Source organism: Entamoeba histolytica, genomic scaffold (assembly GCF_000208925.1).
Source record: "Entamoeba histolytica HM-1:IMSS scf_1104750519139 genomic scaffold, whole genome shotgun sequence".
NCBI classification, from domain to species: domain Eukaryota; phylum Evosea; order Mastigamoebida; family Endamoebidae; genus Entamoeba; species Entamoeba histolytica.
In genome coordinates this window covers 1-19,203 of record NW_001914945.1, presented here as the reverse complement: position 1 = coordinate 19,203, position 19,203 = coordinate 1, and the positions used below count along the sequence as shown (strand labels likewise).

The window sequence follows — 19,203 nt, the reverse complement described above, 5'->3', positions numbered from 1 at the left end:
AAATCTCTTGATTGAAAATGTTTATCATAACAACAGACATATCGTAAGTTTAAAAAAATAAACATTTTTACAAGGTATGGTTTTGTCATCTTAAGAAATACAGTAATAAAGTTGTTTGGATATGAATATTTTCAATATTCAAATCAGATTCATTATGAAAAAATTATTCAAAATAACAAAACTAAGATATTTTGTAAGAAGGGATAATGACATGAAGATAATTCAGAGTTGTATCGTATGAAGAAAAGAAGAAGGGTGTTGATAAGTCGTAAATTAAAATTTTATAATTCTTATTTTCATATTTTTTAGAAAATAAAAAATATAAAACTAAAAGATACAAATAAAACATAATGAATGGTATTTGTACTATGCTTTCTCAAGAACAACGAGATTCTTTAAAGTCAAAACATATACTAATTGTTGGACTTGGAGGAGTTGGTTCATATACTGCTGAAATTCTTGCACGATGTGGAATTGGTCAATTAACTATTGTTGATGCCGACACAATTTCTGTCTCAAATATTAATCGTCAACTTCCTGCTATTCCTTCAACAGTTGGTCAGTCTAAAGTAGGTATTGTTAAACAAAGACTTGAAAGAATTAATCCAGAAATCGAAGTAAAGACAGTTGTAGAATTTTTAGAGAATGAAAGAATTCATGAGTTAGTTTCAGCAGGATTTGATTATGTTGTAGATGCTATTGATAGTGTTTCTCCAAAAGTGTTTTTGATTAAAAATGTAATGGAAGCTAAAATTCCTTTAGTATCTTCTATGGGTGCAGGTGGAAGATTTGATCCAACAAAAATTCAAATTGCTGATATTTCCTTAAGCCACAAAGATAATTTGACTCGTCTTGTTCGTTACAGATTACACAAACATGGTATTCGTTCAGGGTTTAATTGTGTATTTAGTTCAGAAGAACCTGATAGAGCTGCTTTAATGTTTCATCAAGAGCGTTTTAAAAAGTCATCGTTTGGAACACTTTCTTATATTACTTCAATGTTTGGAGTTAAATGTGCTGAGTCTGTTATCCGTGATTTAATTGGTCATCCAGTTGTCAATGTTGAAATGGAAAAACCTTGGGAAGAGAATAATCCACAGAAATAAATACATTTTGAATATTAAGACTGTTAGATTTAATACATTAAAGTACCATTAAACTATAAAACTAATTGAGTTTATAACTTACTCTTCTTATATTTTCATTACTTTCAAGAATTATAACAAATATCATCCTTTCCCTAATTTCTAATACTTTGAAATGAGAAATGAAGTTCTATGTCAATAAACATATTTCTTATTCTAATTAATAACTAAATTGGAAAGAATTGAATCAATGCTTCTTTTTACTTATCAACTTATTTCTATTTTTATGTAATAGAGAAAATAATTATCAACATATTACAAGTGGTATTACTAAAAAAGAAATAAATATCAAAAAAAAAAAAAACAAAATTTTATAGTAAAATAAAGAAGTAAATCCATTTTATAAACAGGATTGATTAAGCTTTTTAATATATCATATTTATGATTTAAAATATTACTCAAAATACACTTTTTTTATTTTAAAGTGTAATTTAAAAAAAATAATATTATTCCTAACAATATTATCAAAGATTTGGTTATTTTTATTTTCTCTATTGATAACTTAACTATTATTTAGTTTGATAATGACATACAGAAAAGTAATAAACTGTCAATAACTTTATTACTTATCTATCTTTTGTAATACTCAGGTTTGTTTGTGGTAAAGAATATACTAACTATTTAATGAAATACTTCAGAAAGTTATCATTTATTTTTATTCTTTTGCACAAACATGTTATATATTTTTAGTGTTATTATAAATTATTATTCTATGAACATGAGTTATTAATGGTATATTTTATTTACTATTGACATTATTGATAAATCTTTTATATCATCTTAAATTTTATAATAACACATAACATTTGAACAATAACTTTGCGAATGAGACTTCAATTTATTATTATTTATTGCATTTATAATTTATTTTGCTATTATATTATTTTCTCTTTATTTGTTTATTGAACATTTGATACTATATCATAACAACATATTATAACAATAAATCATATCTCTTTGATATCATGTTAAATATATTCAAATATAATATATATTATTATTTAATGCAGAATTAAATAATTAAATAATGTAATGACTTGTATTGAGTAGATGTGACAATGTTTTTGAAAAAAAATAAGACACACATTCTTTCTATTACATTTTAACTATTCTTATTTCTGAATTTCACTTGTCTTATATATTTCAAGTAACATGAAACAGAATAATATAATAATTAATAATTAATAGACTGTTTAAATTCTTTTTATTACTTTGTTGAATTAAAATTAGTTTTATTAATTATCAACATCAAACACATTTTATTTGAAAATAATTTTTTGATAGCAATTCTGTATTGAATGAATTGATATTTCTTTTATTATTGATATTTCTTTCATAGTAACTACTGAATTTATTGTTAATTTCATTTAGATTAACATTATTTTCAAACCTATCTAGTTATTATTGATAATTTTATGAAATATTGAAGTTTAGAATGACAAGAGATAACATAAAACATTCATGCATTATAATTATTATTTTTCTCATTATAGTTCACTTCTATTTCAATTAATAATTCATTTCTATAATAATTAATGAAAATAAAAATAGCATAATTATATTATAATTATTCAGACTATTATTAAATCAACTATTGTAAGATGATTTTAAGATAATGAAAGTAATTGTTTAACTAATAAAAATAAAGAATAGTTAAATTAAAATAAGAGTATGCAATAATATGTTGTTTCAAAAATAAATATATTAAAATGACATTGATTTAACTTATATGGTATATAACAACAAAAATACAAGATAAAACACTTGAATAATGCAGAGATTCTTATTGATAAATAACAAATAAGAATATCATTTCAAAGAGGCATTGTTGATGTTTTCATTTTCACTGAATAATAATTATCTTGTTCTTATTCATTTAATTTTTATGATATTACCTAATTTTAATATACTTCTATTGACTCATTCTAAGTATAATTATGTTTATAATTACTAATAATTTATTTTTTATTTATTGTGAATGTTGTATGGTTATTACTATACTCATCAAGTACTTTCTCTGAATTAAGACTCGTGACTAATATAAATGAAATATAATGCATTGGAACATGAAACATAAGGGTAAAGCAAATTTCATTTTACAGAAAATACAATTGTAATATTTGATGTAATAATAAATTCTTCTTATCTTAAATGAAAATAAAATATCCAAACAAACACAATACTTGAAGAAAATTACTGATTACTTGTTTATAGAATGTGTATAACAGTAATGTTTTATTAACAATAATTCTTTTTTTTTAATTCGTTGTTAGTAACTCATTTTCTAACAAAGAAATTAGGTACAAACACTCTGACAAGATGAAAAATATTAAACATAAAATGTTTATAAGATTGTTTCAAGTTATAAAAATACAAAATCAAATTCTATTTCTAAGTTAAGCATTATCACAAAAATCATGAATATAAACTAGTCTTAAACATATTTAATCACTTTTATGTTAAAACCTCACAATCAAAAATGCAGTTAATTATATATATTATTTTGATTTATCGTTTAAATTGTTTCTTTCTATAAATTTAAAAAAAGAAAAACAGTTAAAAGAAGATTGTGTTTAATAATTTTTAAGAGTGTTGATTATAATAATTCACAGGTCATGCAAATAACTTGGTTTTTGTCTAAAGAAGGTAAATTGAATATCATCTGATTGTAATAACTCACCAATTGATGGATCAGAATATATCCATTCATTTGTACTTGACAGCCTAGTAGAATATAAGACATTATTCCTCTTGTAAATCGCAGCAATACAATCATATTCCATTCCATTAACAACAATGGATTTCCCAAGGTTTAAAGGAACATCTAAATGAGCAAGTTCAACACACAAGATTTTTGGTGCAAATAAATATTCATTAATTACCATTAAATCTTTATTACATACTCCACACTGTTTTCTTGAACAATAATGAGCCTCTAAGAATGAAATAATTGCTTTCTGAACTGAGTCAATTTGAATATCAATATTCTTTTCTATAGTAATAAAAAACGGTGATGCAGATTGTGTCCATTCAATATTACAATTTAAACATTGGTTTGTTGTAATAAGAATACCATTTAATGGACATCCATCTTCTTCATCACTTATCAATGCCTCATTAATATGTTTCTGTAATGAAACCATAAAGTCATGCATAGTTGTTGTTTCCATTTCTTCTATTGGTGTTCCATGCAATAACAAATCAACTTCTTTGCTTTTTGGTCTTTGTAAGAGCCATTGTTTGAATTCTTCAATAGAACGAAGTATTTGGACAAGCAAATGAATCCCATTAGGCTGTTCTGACATATTGAGCTAATAGTTTGTATTATTAGTTTTTCAAACTAGTTTTTTACTATAAAAAACTATTTCATTTCTTGTTTTAAAAAACAAAAATAAAGAATATTCACAAAAATACTTTTCTTCTTTTTGGTTCTATTGAAAGAATAATAAATATCAAAAAAAAAAATAAGAATATCTCAATTTCACGTAACTTCTCTTCTTGTCTTTTTAAATCTTTCTTACGTATGGTTTTATAAGACTTTAGACATTTATTGATGCTTCGAATAATCACGTGCACCAAATAAAGCAGTTCCTACTCGAACCATTGTAGCTCCTAACTCAATAGCCTGTTCATAATCAGATGACATTCCCATTGAAATTTCAATTGATCCTAAATGTTCTTGGGAACAGATGGTATCAGCTAATTGTTTCATAGTTGTGAAATTCTTTTTAGAATCACCAACCATTCCAATTGTCATAATACCAATGAAATGAAGATTTGAACATTTCATTACTTCTTTAACAACGCTTATTGCTTCCTCAACAGAAACACCACCTTTTTGCTCTTCACCACTACTATTTATTTGGACCATAACATCAATAGTTTTATTTGCATTGATACATGCTTTATTTAATTTCTCTGCAATTTCTATTGAATGAACTGTCTGAACACACTTAAGATGAGGTGTAGAAACAAGAAGCTTCAATTTATTTGATTGTAATCTACCAATAAAATGCCATTCAATATCTGGACATACTTCTTCTAATTCTGTTGCTTTTTCATGAAGTTCTTGAATATAATTCTCACCAAAAACACGGTGGTTGTATACATTATATAAATGTTGTATAGCTTCCTTTGGTTTTGTTTTACTTACAGCAATCAAACAAACTGGTTTTTCTCTTTGAGAAGCCAAATGATTAATTTTACCAATAACTGATGGATATGATTCTTCAGACATAACAAATAATCCTTTTAGTTCTTCGAACTATTTTACATTTTACTTTGACGAACGTGGAAGAGACGTGGAGTATATTCAACTTTCTAATTTAATGTTCTTTCTCCTCTTCAATTGAATCACTTAAACTTGATGAAGGTGATTTTGACTCTTTATTCTTATTTCTTAAAGACTCGTTTTGTTTGTTCATCACAACTTGAACTTTTCTTCCAATCATTGCACTTTGAGGTGGATTTTTTATTGCATTTGAATTCTGAACCATAACTCTTGGCGTCAATAATGGACTTGTGCCAATTCCAACTAATGCACTTGAAGGTGGATTAAGTCTTGGAGAATTATCAATCGGAGTGAGCAATGGAGTAATATTTGCAATTCCTTGTGTAGTAAGACTTCTTCTTAATACATCATTAACATTTTCTATTTTGACATTGCTTTGAGGTAATTCAGGTAAATTCATTTTGTCAACAGAAAGAAGTTGTTTTGGAGAATGATTTAAATCAACAGTTGGTTGTGGTTTTTGTTTTGGAGCAACTGGTTCTAGAGCAGGAGATTTTGATTTTGGTAATACAATTTCAATATTGACCATAGACTCTAATGGATTATATAATTTTGATTTTTCAGGAATTATAATTGGTGGAGGAATTGGTGGATATGTAGTGAATTTTGTAGTTGTTTTATAAACATATGCTAAATGTAATGAGTTTGGTTCAATTGTTTGAGTAATGAGAAGAGAATAAAGTACAAACGATTGAATGACATTTTAGAAGGTTTCTTCTTTTTTTGGTGAGAAACACGAAAACACTTTCTTATCATAAAAAGCATTAATATTAGGAAGACAACAACACAAACTCCAGCTTCAATAATTGTTAATATATAACTTAATTCCATAATTATTTTCTTTATTATTTCAAAGTCTTTTGTGATTATTTTTTATATTTTCAAAAAAAAAAAACAATAAAATTTTGTGTTATTCAAAAAAGAAAAAGTAAAAAACATATTTCTTTAATAAAAAATAATCTTTGAATTTATTTATTATTTATAACAATATTATTAATAAAGATTGCTTAAAATACATAAAACAATGACACGTGTCAATGAAACAAAAAATCAATTGTCAAGATTATATTTTTATTACTATTTATTTTATTTTTGATATTATTTTATTACCAAAAAAAAATAAAAATACTTTTCTCTTTTCAAAAGAATTAAAAACTTATTTGGATTGTTGACAGTTGAACAAATACTGATTCACATGCCATTGGTTAACCCATTATTTTTTTTATTACTTATTTCATTCTCTTTAGCTACATTAATCCCTTTTAATGTCTGTAGTGAAATTAAAACATTTACTATTTCTACAATAGAAGGTTTACCTTGGCCTCCAGTGAGTGGTTTAGCATCAGTCATCACATTTACTGGAAAATTTAATAAAAAAGTTGATTCTTTAAATCTTTATACTGATTTATGGATGAAAGTTGGTTCATCATGGATATCTGTTCCACAACTTTCAAAGGATTTATGTAAACTAGAGTTATATTGTCCATTAAATGATGGAACTACTTCATTTAAAATTCGATTTGAAGTTCCACCTATAACTCCAATTGGAACTAAATGGAAAGGTCAATTTCAATTTAAGTCAAACAACGGCACTCTATTCAGTTGTTCAGAATTTGGTCCGGTATTAGTTAAATAGTCTTCTTCATTAAAAAAAACATTTTAATTTTAATTCATTTTTATTCTTCAATAATAATTACTTAAAACTATAAAACAACTTAATGTAAAAAGTATTCTTCTTATTCTTTTGGTTTAGGAACTACTTGTAAATCATATGCATTCTCTCCTCCCCATCTGTATTGACAAACTGTGCCATTCTTCCATTTAACTTCAACCCATCCTTCATCACAAACATCAATAACTTCTCCAATTTGTCCTTCTCCTCCATCTTGGTCTTTCCATTTCCAATCTCTTCCTCTAATAACACTTTTACCAATAACCCAACTAGTAGGTTTTTTAATTTGTTCTTCTAATGGTGGGATATCTCCTAAATCATCTACTATTTCAACAACCTTAACATCGTAAGCTTTATCAACTCCCCATCTGTATCTGTTCTCATTTCTACTTGATTCCCATTGTACTTTGACCCATCCATTACCTTTTACTCCAACTACTTTTCCAAATGATCCAATTCCACCATCTTGATCATCCCATTTCCAGTCTTCTCCTCTTTGAACTCTTTTTCCAAGTAATTCTCCAAGAGGAAGATGTTTATCTCCTGACTTTTCTATTTTTTCAGGCTCCTTAACTGTAGACAATGCACCAATTATTTTTTGAGATTTAGCTTTGCTGTCTTCAAGTTTTGTTTTTAAGTCTTCTTCATATGACTTTAGATATTCAGTTCCTGCAACAACAGTAAGTGGAAGGATTTGAAGAAATACTTTTTCGGTTGGTTGACCTACTTTTTGAGCAAAATTTGTGACTGTTTCAATAAAAATTGCTTTAAAGGCGTCTTTTTGCTCTTGAGTTAATGACATAACTTTCTTAGTTCTCTTTATGAAATTATCATTTCTCCAATCTCATTTTTTATATTATATCTCATTTTTATCCTAAAATTATTTTTTGAGACTGTAATGGTATAACATTAAGGCAATCACACCCACAGCCATCTCACCATCATTTCTTCTATAACGTTCATTAACCAAACTAAAAGTGTGAGGTATTGGGTATTTATTATATTGTTATATATATCAAAAATGAAGAGTAATAAAGAAAACTCAATTTATTAAAACTAAGTTAAAGATAAATAGAACTAAAACTAATAATACTCATTCAATGTCATTTAGAGTCTCGGTGTATGGAATAAAAGATCAACTAAAGTTACATGAAACGTTAAGAAGTAATTTAAGACTAAATATGTTAAATAAAAAGAGGAAAAACGAGTTTGTTGAGTTATCTGACTCACCAGTTGGATATGCCCAACATCAAATGTATCAAGACCTTCTATCAAGTAATGATGAAACTGTTATACAAGCATTGGACATTTTTAAAAATATTATTAAGTCACAAGAATGCCCATTAGATATATTGAATGCAAGTTTATTTAATCAATTGAATATCTTAACACAAAGATCGGCTTCAGTTGTTGAAGCATTATTATCACTCTTATGTGAATTAGTAAGTTCTCTTGATGAGAATGTAATAAATATATTTTTTGATTGTGGGTTAATGTCATATTTAATTAACGTTATTAAAAAGCCACCATCTATTGATTCAATTCATATCTTTATTAAGTCATTAGACTTTTTGGCAGAATTAATATATGATAGACAAACACTACGTAATAATTTATTATCAAAAGATTTATTAGTCTCTTTAATGGACATTATTCGGATCATATGTAATTCTCCAATATTAAATGAAGAAAGTCTTACTTCACTTCTTCGTTTCCTTAGTTCTTTCACAAGAGGATTACCAAAAGAATATAATGAATTTACAAATACACTCTTTTTTTATTTAAGAGATAACTTTTTAAAATTTCATGGTGATTCTGAATATGATGTACTTGATATAATGAAAAATACTTCAGTTATTTCACCAGAACTTATAGAAAGAGTTTTAGAACAAGGGATAATGAAACAATATAGTGTTCTTTTAATGCACATTAGTGAGTATTGTAAATTAGGTTTATTAAATTTAATAACTGAATGGATTCAAGTATATCCAAATACTATTAGGTATATTGACCAATTTATTCTTTCTCTTCTTAACCTTATTCCTAATAGTTCAGTTACAATACTTTATCATTTGATTGATTTTTTATATAGTATTAATTCAATAGAAAAATATCATCAACGATTTAATGATCTTTTATTATGTTCTTCAAATTCTGTTGCATTTATTATTGGTTGTTTCACTCATAATTTCGTAAATATTGCATATTCTTCGATTAATTTCATTTCAACTGTTCTTATTTCTTCAACAAATAATGTTAAAATTGTTCAATTATTAGTAAATAATTATTTTATTGAATTGGGTAGTTTCTGCCTTCAAAGAATGTTTATTTGTTCTAATGAACGAATCCTCTTTCTTTTGATTAAATCTATTTTAAATATATTTGAAGTTTGTTTTCTTTTTATTTCATTGGAATGTACTAACGAATAGGTTGAATCAAATTATGCATTAGCATGTTCAAGTCCAATTGAATTATTTATTCAAAGCAAAGGAGATTTGTATATTGAAGAAGTTAAACCAAAATCACCTGAAACTATACTTTTAATTGAGAAAATAAAGTCATTTTTAGTAAATGAAACATCAACTAATGAAAATAAAATTTAGATTAAAAATTATTTATTTTGACTGTAGCACTTTTTATGTTTTGATTTATTTATGAGAGAATTGTTTAAAAATAAAATTTGTTTATTGTATTACACAAGGAACATGACAACGTTTTGACTTCTTTGCTTTTTTGAAGAAAACTTTAGACTTATCTGAAAGAATTTCTGATTTTGAGACAATATCTTGAAGTTCATCTTCTCTTGAAATTAATTTAGTTACTAATACACTCATTTTTTCATTTGTTTCATCTAATTCTGTTTTGATCATTTCTTCTTTTGATAATTTACAATTCTTTTGATTATTAAAATGTGTAAAGAGATAGTCTAATTCACTAGATGAACTTTTAATACATGATGAGGTAATAATATCATCAACTATATTATAATAAAATAATTCAAATGAGCGATGAATAATATAAGTGATCGTATTTTTAGGATAATCAAGGTTTGTTAATATTCCAATTCCTAGTCCATCAGGTTTAACTAATAAATTAAATAAAACACCTCCATATTCATTTGACTTAATAACCATTCTCTTATCTCTTTCACATCGTTGTGACATTTCAATAAATCCAAATCGGATAAATTCTTTGATTGTGTTACTTTGAAATAATCCAAAACATCCCAAATCTGATTTGCAGTAAAGTATTTTTGTTTTACTATCATCTTCTATATGAATGACTGTTAATGCATATAAACGAGCCATATACTTTTTTAGTCAGATTATTTTATCCTTTTCGAGATTCATTCTTTGTTTGGTTTCTTTTTTTTTTGATCATATAAACTATTTAGAGGATAAAAATAAAGTGTTTAATTTTGGTTCTATTGTTTATTCTAATTATCATTTTATCTATTCTAAATTTTTAATTGAATATTATTTCTTTAAATAATGAACCTAAAAATAATCAACCAAAATAAAATACTTTTTTTGGTAATGATTAAAAATAAGTTAATATACAATTCATCATATAAAATTTTCAACTCTTTGTTATTAAATTGTATTTCATTTTAATGAACCAGAAATTATTGAAAGTTTTTTTAAATGATAGTTTTAGACTATCTCTAATAAATTTATAAAGCATGTCTTTTAGAAGAGACAAAGCCTTTACTTAACAAGCTACCATATTCATCATAAAACATTGAAGAAGAATGAGTTTTATTTTTTTCTTCATAGATTCTCATTGAATAACTCTTTAAATGAAAAGATAAATTTCATATGATTCAATCATTCAAAGAAACGAATATTACAAAATAACTCTAAAAAAACAAAAATAAATAAAACCAAAAAAACAAGTTGAACACAACCAGATTAAACTTGAGATCCTGAAGTACTTCCTTTACCAGATGCTCTCTTAACAGCCGATTGTCCTTCAGAAACTGCATGTTTATTCAAATCACCTTTAAGAATAAGTTTAGTGGCTGTTTCAATTTCTTTGACAGTGATGGTGGTTTTATTGTAATTTCTTGCAAGAGATGAAGCTTCAGTAGCAATTCTTTCAAAAATATCACGAACAAATGAATCCATAATAGAAATAGATGGAAGTGTAATTCCAATATCTTGGAAAACTGATTTCAAAACTCTTGAAATGTACAAGGCATATGACTCAAAATTCTTCTTGAGCATAGTTTTCTTTTCTTCATCTCCAGCTTTTTTTGGCTTGGTAGCGTCTTTAGTAGCAACAGATTTCTTTTGACTGGCTTTGTCTGACATGAATTTAAAAATTCAATTTGATGTTTTTAAGTTCTCTTTATTCTTTTAAATCTTCTCTTTTTGTCTTTTTATCTGTTTCAAATTCGTGAACCCTAGTTGGCGATTTGGGAAAATTGAAAACCCTATTTTTTTATAGTTCCTTTTTTAATATTTTTCTGTTTCTTTTATCATAAATATTATTTTTCACTTTTTCATGATTTCCATCAAACCCTAATTATTTTTTTATCTTTTCATCTTTTTTTTTGGAAAAACACAAAAAAAGAAAAATAAAATAAAAAACGTTTTTTTAAAACAAAAAATTAAAGAAAAATTGGTGGTACAAACTAACAACCGAAATTATTCAATAACTGACATAAAATTTGAGTAGTAAGCACAAAAATCAAAGTTACTTTGTTATCTTTATAGTTAAGAAATAATAATTTACTAAACCATCTTTCCTATGATTCCATATTGAAAGTAGTTTCTTCGCTAGAACTAATCTAACTTCATACTTTTTCTTTTAAAAGATGAGAAGTCTTTTATTACTTTGTTTATTCGTTTTTATGATCAATGCTCAGTTTACTACTCAAGAAAATGTTCAAGAACAAGCTCAACCAGTAGTTCAATCAAGACATACCCATATGGCTTCTGTAAAAAAACTTGGTAGAGTAGATGGTTCAATTTTAAGAAAAAAAGCAAGGACTCTTCATAAAGTTCATAAATATCATTTAAAAATCAATGCTAAGCTTGATAAGACTATTGCTGTTATTAACAGAGCAAGAAATGTCATAAGGAAGAAAGGTGAAGGATTAGCAAATAGATTAGCTAAATATGGAACAAGAAAACTTGGACATTTAATGGAATATTATAATATGGCTGATGATGATATTAAACAACAAATTAAACCAATTATTGATGGAATGATTAACGCTATTAGACAAAAAGAACAAACTGTTCGTTTTGGTATTCAAAAGTTAGTTACTACTTTTTCAGCTGTTCTTAATAGAACTCTTAAACAATTAGCTTATGCTAAACAAATTGGTGATGCTAATAATAATGCAGCTAAACTTGGTATTCATGCTATTGGTGACAATATTTCTAACGGACTTAAAACAACACAAAATACATTGAAAATTAACACTCATAATTTAAGAAAAGTTAAACATATTTCAAAAGGTGCTGAAAAACAAATTGCTCATGAATATCATAAAGCTGAAAGAAAAGAAATTGCTATTCTTAAAACTGCTAGAGCACTTCTTAAACAAATGAGAAGAAAAGGAAAACATGTTTTCTCTAAATTAAGACATCAAGCAAAAGCAGAGTACAGAGCCCTTTATAGACAATGTACTAAGAAGATTATTAAGGTTTTATTAAACCAAAATAGTGGTATTGAAGATTATGAGTACTAATCAAAATATCCTAATTTTAATTTGTGGCTTCTTCTTTTGTTAGTAAAATTGGTTTTCATTTTTTATTATTATACTTACTGTTATTTTTACATTAACTAGAAACGTTCTTCTTCAATGTATGGATAGACTCAAATAATATAGCATCAAATAATTGGAATGTTGTAAATATTCCACCTACAATAGAACAAATACCAATTAAGAAATGAAGAAAGCCATGATTTGATTCTGTTACCTCTAATACCATTGGTGAAACATCATAATAAATAAATACTCCATGTTGTCATTCTCATTTTCAATTTCTAGTGGTTCTTGAATTGAATAATCAAAAATCTAGAGACTAGAACCAGCATTTATATCAAGTTATAATATAATTTAAAATATTATCATTTTTCTTCTATTTTTAATTTTATTTATGGAAAGATTAAAGAAAATGGTAAAAAGACTATGAATCAATTATTTTGTTCATTAATCATTCACAAAATTATTATTGTCATTTTTTTATTATTTCTGTTGACACTTTATTTCTCTCATTATAAGAGTTTTCAACAATTATAATTATTCTTCAACTTTTAATATTTCTATTAAGATCGAGTTTATGTTTTTTACTATTTTTTAATGTTTCTTTATGATTATTCCTATGTCAGTTGAAATATTCATTTTGTTTAAATTTATTTTTTGTTAATATACCCATGTACTGTCATTATATCAATAAAATTATTGAGAATAAGTATATTTTAAATATTATACTCGATCCTTTATCTTATAAACATTTAAAACATCTCTTGTTTTTGTTTATTAGAAGTGAAAGATTAAAATGACTAGTAAATCAAATATTTCAATATTATAGTAAATTTTTATACAGCAATTAGTTTTAATAATGAATTAATTTCATTTAATATATTAATAGATTTATATTCTTCATTATTTAAATTTAAAAATCTGATACTTTTTCATTTAAATGATAAAATTGAAATGACTCACTTGTTGATAATTGTCATATATAAATAATAAAATAATAAATGGAATAGTACAACATCAATTGAAAACTCTATTATAAATAATAATAAAATATTTGAGTGTACTATTGAATGACTAATATTTATATTTATTGACTATTGTTTTATCATTAGTTAGAACATTCTTTAACTTGTTTTCATTTAATGAATGTTTATTCAATGAATATGATACAAGTAAAATTATATTTTATTCATTGTCTATGCTCTTGTTTACTTGAATACATTTTGTATTAATTCCAATGTCTAATTTATCTCTTGAATTAATATTATATTAATTAGTGTTTGTTATACATTATTTGTATCTAATAAAATTCTTAATATAAAATCATTGTATGAAATTTCTTTAATAAAATAGAATTTAAATTAAAATATTTATAACTCAACCAAAATCGTTATTTTTTATTGATAAAAAAAATCAATTATATTTGATTCATTCTTACACAATCCATAAACAGAAAAATTCATAAACTACTATATTTTTGTTACTTCATTAAAATATAAAACATCAGAAAAAAAAATAATCAATAAAGAAAAATAATAAACTCACCTTTAAATTACAATAAAGTATAAGAATTTAAACTAATGCTATACTAAATTATCACTCATTTTCATTATAGAATTTCACTTTTTGGTATAAATTTTTAGATTTTGATTTTTTCTTTTTATTAACTGTTAATAAAAAATTAAAAAAAAATCATGAATGGATTAGATTAAATCATGCAAACAGATGATGTCCTCCAAATGGTAATGAAGAAGTTATTAGAACTAACCCTCAAAGTTAAAAGTCTTACTGAAAAAGTAGGAGTGCTTGAAAATACCGTCTTAGAAATGAAAAAAACTCAAATTACAACTGAACTTGAGAATCGAGCACAACGATTACTTTCAGCAAGTGCTGAACAATGTAAAAAACTTGAACATGTCCTTAGCCAAGCACAGAATGAAGTAACAAATAGTATAGAAGAAACAGTACAAGTGTGTAATGATAAATTAATTGAAGGCATAGAAGCTACATCAACAAGACTAACATATACAAAGAGAGATATGGTTACTACAAGATTAAAAACTGAAGAGTTAGAGAAGGCAAGTTTTAAAATTAGTAGATTGTTAAGAATGAATGATTTAGCACAAATTTCTACAAAAGGAAGTATTCCTAAACGAGTTAATGTTACTACAGCAATTTATGAAGATAAAATATATAAATTATCACCAGTATGGCTAGCAACTATTTCATCAAACAGTATCACAGGAAGAAAAATGTGTCAGTTTATATACAGAAGACAAAAAACAAGCAGTTCATATTTATTATTCAGATGAAAAATATTTCTATTTCTTTAATGAAAATGAATTTAAATATGACTTAAAAGAAGATTCAATCACACAACTTAAAATGGAACTTCATTTAGAATGGAAACGTCTTGCATGTGAAGTTGTGAATATCCCAACAGGAAGTTTTTTCAGTAAATCTCGAAATGGTAAAAGTGCTGTATTTTATGTCCGTGAGTCAATGATTTGTGTTAGACTTGACTCAGGAGATGTTATTGTATTAGATGCTAATAGCAACTCAATTTATGTTAATACACGGAAATTAATATTATAATAAATTATTTAACATTTTGTTTGTTTATGGTTTTAAAAAGAATAAAATCTAAAGAGTTTTTGTTTCTTCATTTTTATTTTTAAAAAACAGTTATTGAAATCAAAAGATGAAATTAAAGTGGAAGAAGGTAATGAAATGTATCTTGAAACTATAGAAGAAGAAACAGCAAATAATACTAATACAACTGAATAAAAAATGAATGATTAAATCAATGTCATTATTTTTATGCTTTGATTTAAGTATAATTGAAATTAAATGATGTTTTTTGATTATTTCTTTTGATTCAAATTGTTTAAATTATCTTTTAAGTACATCAACAATCTTAATCAACAATTTCTTGTTTAAATCAACAAGTATTATCACATTAACAAAGAATGGATTGAACGTTTATTAAAAATATTATTACCATATTATCGGTGAAACACATTGACTATAACTTAAATGAAAAAAAAAATGAAATTAATGTGGGGAGATGAAGAAGTTTTATAAAGAAAGAAATGATGAATAATTAATGGAATAATCATAATAATAAAATAAATAATTGGAAAAATCAAATCAACAGTAAAGTACCAACAAAATATATTAAATGAAAGAAGGGAATAATGAATTAAATAGACAAGAAATAAAAGAACTAATATCTTTATTGAATGTATCTTCTCCAGTGAATCAACAAATAATTTTAATACTTAATTTAATTGTAATTTGATAAGTAATCAAATTGAAAGGATCTTTTTGAATAAGAAATAAACAACATGAAAAATGAATAACAACACAAACATGAAACAAAATGGAATTGAAAAGTCAAGTATTCAAGTATTTTATCATTTGATTGATTTATGCAATTGTACAAATACAACAAATAGAAATGACAAATGAGTAATACAAATAAGAAGAAAGAAAAAAACAGAAGAAGTATAGAAATAACAGATAATTAAATAATATAGTTAAATATAGAAGTAAATACACAAAGAATAAATAGTAGTAAATAAAATGATAAACAAAATAAGAAATGAATAAAGAGTGAAAAAAGAAGATAATCAAGAGATTAAAATTAAAATCAATTAATTAAAAAGCAACTAATTAAGTATTAATAGAAATAGTTTTTATTCTTCCTGGATCAGGGGAGACTAATCCCGTCCATTCGTCTTCGTCTTCATATTCAAGCAACTCTACGGAGTATGTTTGATTGTGATTGAAGCAGTATTCAATTACATCCATCATGTTTTTTATTACAAGGTTTTTAATTTCTTTCTTGATGTCAATCTCAATTCTTAATTCTTTAATTAATTTATTACTTGAATTATTTATTAATCCATTGATTGAAATTACTACTGGAATTATTCTGACATCTTTTAACTTTTCTATTTTCATTAGCATATTCTTTAATTCTTTATACTTATTTCTTTTCTTCCAATAGGCTCCATTAATATTGTGATCAGCAACAATAGTCATATCAAATAATAAACAAGTTTTATTCTTTTTATCTAATACATATCTGGTATTTTGTGGTATTGTCATTCAATTTTAGGCATTATTTGTTTGTTCCATATCATTGTAATGTCTTTATATTTGAACACTGTTTCATATGGGGGTTTTTATAATGATTATTTCCTGTATATTTTCTTATTAATCAATATTATAATGCATATATTGTCATGTTTTTCCATTTGTGATTTATTATTATAAATACAAGATAGTAGAATGTGTTGTACTGTAGCTATATTGTCTTTACAAAGTGTTGAGTATTTTAATCTTTCATTTTTCATTATTTTTGATTTTCTATACCCACAAAATATTGCTCCATCTTGCATTTTAGTTAAATGTAGAAATACATTCTTTTTAATATTGATTGACTTCCATGCTTTCACTGTAGTAATTTTATCTACTCCTTTTGACTCGAATCATCTTCTAAAATATCACTTATTTGATGACACTTCCATTTTTTGATGTATTTGTAAATAATTTCTTTATTTTTTCAAATGAAATTCATAAAACTATATTTTAGAATAGTGTTGTATTATTATATAATTTATTTTTATCTCCTATCTTACATTTAACATTAGCTTGATTAAATAATAAAATGATTATTTCTTTTCTGTTTTGTTATTTTAAATTAACATATTTTGAAACATTTATTACTGAATTTAATTATAAGAAGATGCAAACAGAATAAAACAAATAGAGATTGAATAAAATTATTATCAATGAAATATTAATACATTTGTTAAAATGATTGAAATAATATTTCATGTTAAAATATTGGATATCATTATTCAATATTGATAAAAACGTCATTTCACTCATTGTTATTTGTTTGAAATACACTTATTCTTTCATTATTTTTGTTTTTCTATTCTTTTGTATTTCAATTAATCTATATTGGACAATTTCATTTACTACTGTTCGTTGTAGTGTGAAATTATATCATTAACAAATCACATTTCGTATTCTTTTATATTCTTTTGTTTGTTGTTTACAAAATTACCATGTTTTATCTTTTTTCTTTTTATACAATAATATCTTATTCCATATCAATTTTAAACAAATAATTATCTAATTAACTATTTTAATACATACAGTTATTCTTTAATATCTTTTCTTCATTCCTTTTTTTGGTTTTATTGAAAATACAAATCCAATTAATTCAATTATATAACACTCAACTGATTCAATTTTAGAATCAACATATCCTCCAAATTTATTTCCTTCTTCATCTTCAATAATAATTATTGTATTCTTTATTCATTACTCTTTTTTCAAATACTGATGTATTTTTATTCCAATTATCTTTATCTGAATCAAATAGTATATTGTTTATTCTTCTTTAATCAATTGATTATTCTTGTTTATTAACTCCTCCATTTTAATTTAATGGTTATAAATTTAAAATATAAACGTTTAAATAGTTAAATACACTTTATTCACACATCAAGTCAGTATTATTTTTATCAGTTTATCAAATGTTATTCATTTTTATGGTTTTTATAATAACAATAATTATATAATAATATTAATAATATAATAATAATATTGTTATTTTTCTATAATTTGTTTATTTTATCATTATAGACGATTAACGTTAAAAAGAATTTAGAGTGGAATATGTGGATGAATAATGGTTAATCCATAAGTATTGCAAAATAGTCTATACCAAATGAATAATAATTACTTATGAAGAAATAAACAGATATGAATATTTCTACAGTTATCAATGTTTAATTAATAAGTCTATTTCAATATTATATTCATCACTATATTTAAATGATTATTATTGACTGTTTCTTATTTTAAAAAGTAAGTTGTTAAGATAGAGTGATTATTAAAAATGTGATTTGTGTATAGTATTATTTCGTTATTTGTATTATTGAATGAACCAGAATCAACATGAAAAACTGTTGATAATTTAACATCCAATCAAAGAAATACATACTAGCCATTAATTGTCATGTCTTTATTAGTATAGTATAATAATTCTCAATCAAAGAATATTGTGGTATTGGTAATATGTTCTTTAATTAATTTTACAATTAAAAAGATATTTTTTATATATTCATTTAACCACAGACATTTCTAAATCATTATACATTGAAGATACTATGAATTATTAAAATGAAGTAACTTTCCATAATTAGATACTATCCAACTGAAACAAAAGAAGAAATTATCATGTGGATTATACTGTTTGTATGATTGAGAAAAAAAAAGTGAGAAGATACGATAGAAAAAGTTAAATAGAAACTAAAAGTTCCAATAATACTATTTTTATAAGAAAAGATAAACC

At 24.4% G+C, this 19,203-nt stretch overlaps 11 protein-coding genes across 11 annotated transcripts, besides 1 other annotated feature; 5 read left to right on the top strand and 6 right to left on the bottom strand.

The window, feature by feature from the left end:
- Positions 1-350: 350 nt before the first annotated feature.
- Positions 351-1,106, top strand: EHI_188810 (HesA/MoeB/ThiF family protein, putative; the record flags this gene model as incomplete). Its single annotated transcript, XM_651564.1, has 1 exon — positions 351-1,106. One exon carries the CDS (start codon positions 351-353, stop codon positions 1,104-1,106), a length of 756 nt encoding a protein of 251 aa, XP_656656.1.
- Positions 1,107-3,751: 2,645 nt separating this feature from the next.
- EHI_188800 (uncharacterized protein) lies at positions 3,752-4,315 on the bottom strand (the record flags this gene model as incomplete). Its single annotated transcript, XM_651563.2, has 1 exon — positions 3,752-4,315. One exon carries the CDS (start codon positions 4,313-4,315, stop codon positions 3,752-3,754), a length of 564 nt encoding a protein of 187 aa, XP_656655.2.
- Positions 4,316-4,692: 377 nt separating this feature from the next.
- EHI_188790 (uncharacterized protein) lies at positions 4,693-5,382 on the bottom strand (the record flags this gene model as incomplete). The annotated part of the gene is made up of 1 exon (XM_650046.1): positions 4,693-5,382. One exon carries the CDS (start codon positions 5,380-5,382, stop codon positions 4,693-4,695), a length of 690 nt encoding a protein of 229 aa, XP_655138.1.
- An 88-nt stretch (positions 5,383-5,470) lies between these two features.
- On the bottom strand, positions 5,471-5,965 carry EHI_188780 (uncharacterized protein; the record flags this gene model as incomplete). Its single annotated transcript, XM_651561.2, has 1 exon — positions 5,471-5,965. The coding sequence occupies one exon, from the start codon at positions 5,963-5,965 to the stop codon at positions 5,471-5,473; it is 495 nt and encodes a 164-aa protein (XP_656653.2).
- A 666-nt stretch (positions 5,966-6,631) lies between these two features.
- On the top strand, positions 6,632-7,072 carry EHI_188770 (uncharacterized protein; the record flags this gene model as incomplete). The annotated part of the gene is made up of 1 exon (XM_650079.1): positions 6,632-7,072. One exon carries the CDS (start codon positions 6,632-6,634, stop codon positions 7,070-7,072), a length of 441 nt encoding a protein of 146 aa, XP_655171.1.
- An 83-nt stretch (positions 7,073-7,155) lies between these two features.
- Positions 7,156-7,910, bottom strand: EHI_188760 (uncharacterized protein; the record flags this gene model as incomplete). Its single annotated transcript, XM_650078.2, has 1 exon — positions 7,156-7,910. The coding sequence occupies one exon, from the start codon at positions 7,908-7,910 to the stop codon at positions 7,173-7,175; it is 738 nt and encodes a 245-aa protein (XP_655170.1). The 3' UTR covers positions 7,156-7,172.
- Positions 7,911-8,208: 298 nt separating this feature from the next.
- Positions 8,209-9,711, top strand: EHI_188750 (uncharacterized protein; the record flags this gene model as incomplete). The annotated part of the gene is made up of 2 exons (XM_650076.2): positions 8,209-9,495; positions 9,538-9,711. The coding sequence occupies 2 exons, from the start codon at positions 8,209-8,211 to the stop codon at positions 9,709-9,711; spliced, it is 1,461 nt and encodes a 486-aa protein (XP_655168.2).
- An 81-nt stretch (positions 9,712-9,792) lies between these two features.
- Positions 9,793-10,416, bottom strand: EHI_188740 (isoprenylated v-SNARE protein, putative; the record flags this gene model as incomplete). The annotated part of the gene is made up of 1 exon (XM_650075.1): positions 9,793-10,416. One exon carries the CDS (start codon positions 10,414-10,416, stop codon positions 9,793-9,795), a length of 624 nt encoding a protein of 207 aa, XP_655167.1.
- A 603-nt stretch (positions 10,417-11,019) lies between these two features.
- On the bottom strand, positions 11,020-11,421 carry EHI_188730 (histone H2B, putative; the record flags this gene model as incomplete). The annotated part of the gene is made up of 1 exon (XM_649882.1): positions 11,020-11,421. The coding sequence occupies one exon, from the start codon at positions 11,419-11,421 to the stop codon at positions 11,020-11,022; it is 402 nt and encodes a 133-aa protein (XP_654974.1).
- A 496-nt stretch (positions 11,422-11,917) lies between these two features.
- On the top strand, positions 11,918-12,851 carry EHI_188720 (uncharacterized protein). The gene has a single exon (XM_650073.2). It carries the CDS (start codon positions 11,928-11,930, stop codon positions 12,807-12,809), a length of 882 nt encoding a protein of 293 aa, XP_655165.2. The 5' UTR covers positions 11,918-11,927; the 3' UTR covers positions 12,810-12,851.
- Positions 12,852-14,542: 1,691 nt separating this feature from the next.
- EHI_188710 (uncharacterized protein) lies at positions 14,543-15,422 on the top strand (the record flags this gene model as incomplete). The annotated part of the gene is made up of 2 exons (XM_001913717.1): positions 14,543-15,083; positions 15,136-15,422. The coding sequence occupies 2 exons, from the start codon at positions 14,543-14,545 to the stop codon at positions 15,420-15,422; spliced, it is 828 nt and encodes a 275-aa protein (XP_001913752.1).
- A 1,066-nt stretch (positions 15,423-16,488) lies between these two features.
- Positions 16,489-17,397: a repeat region.
- Between the last annotated feature and the right edge of the window lie 1,806 nt (positions 17,398-19,203).

Excerpts from the sequence above, each read along its gene's own strand:
- EHI_188720 (XM_650073.2), top strand. The coding sequence starts at position 11,928 with ATGAGAAGTCTTTTATTACTTTGTTTATTCGTTTTTATGATCAATGCT.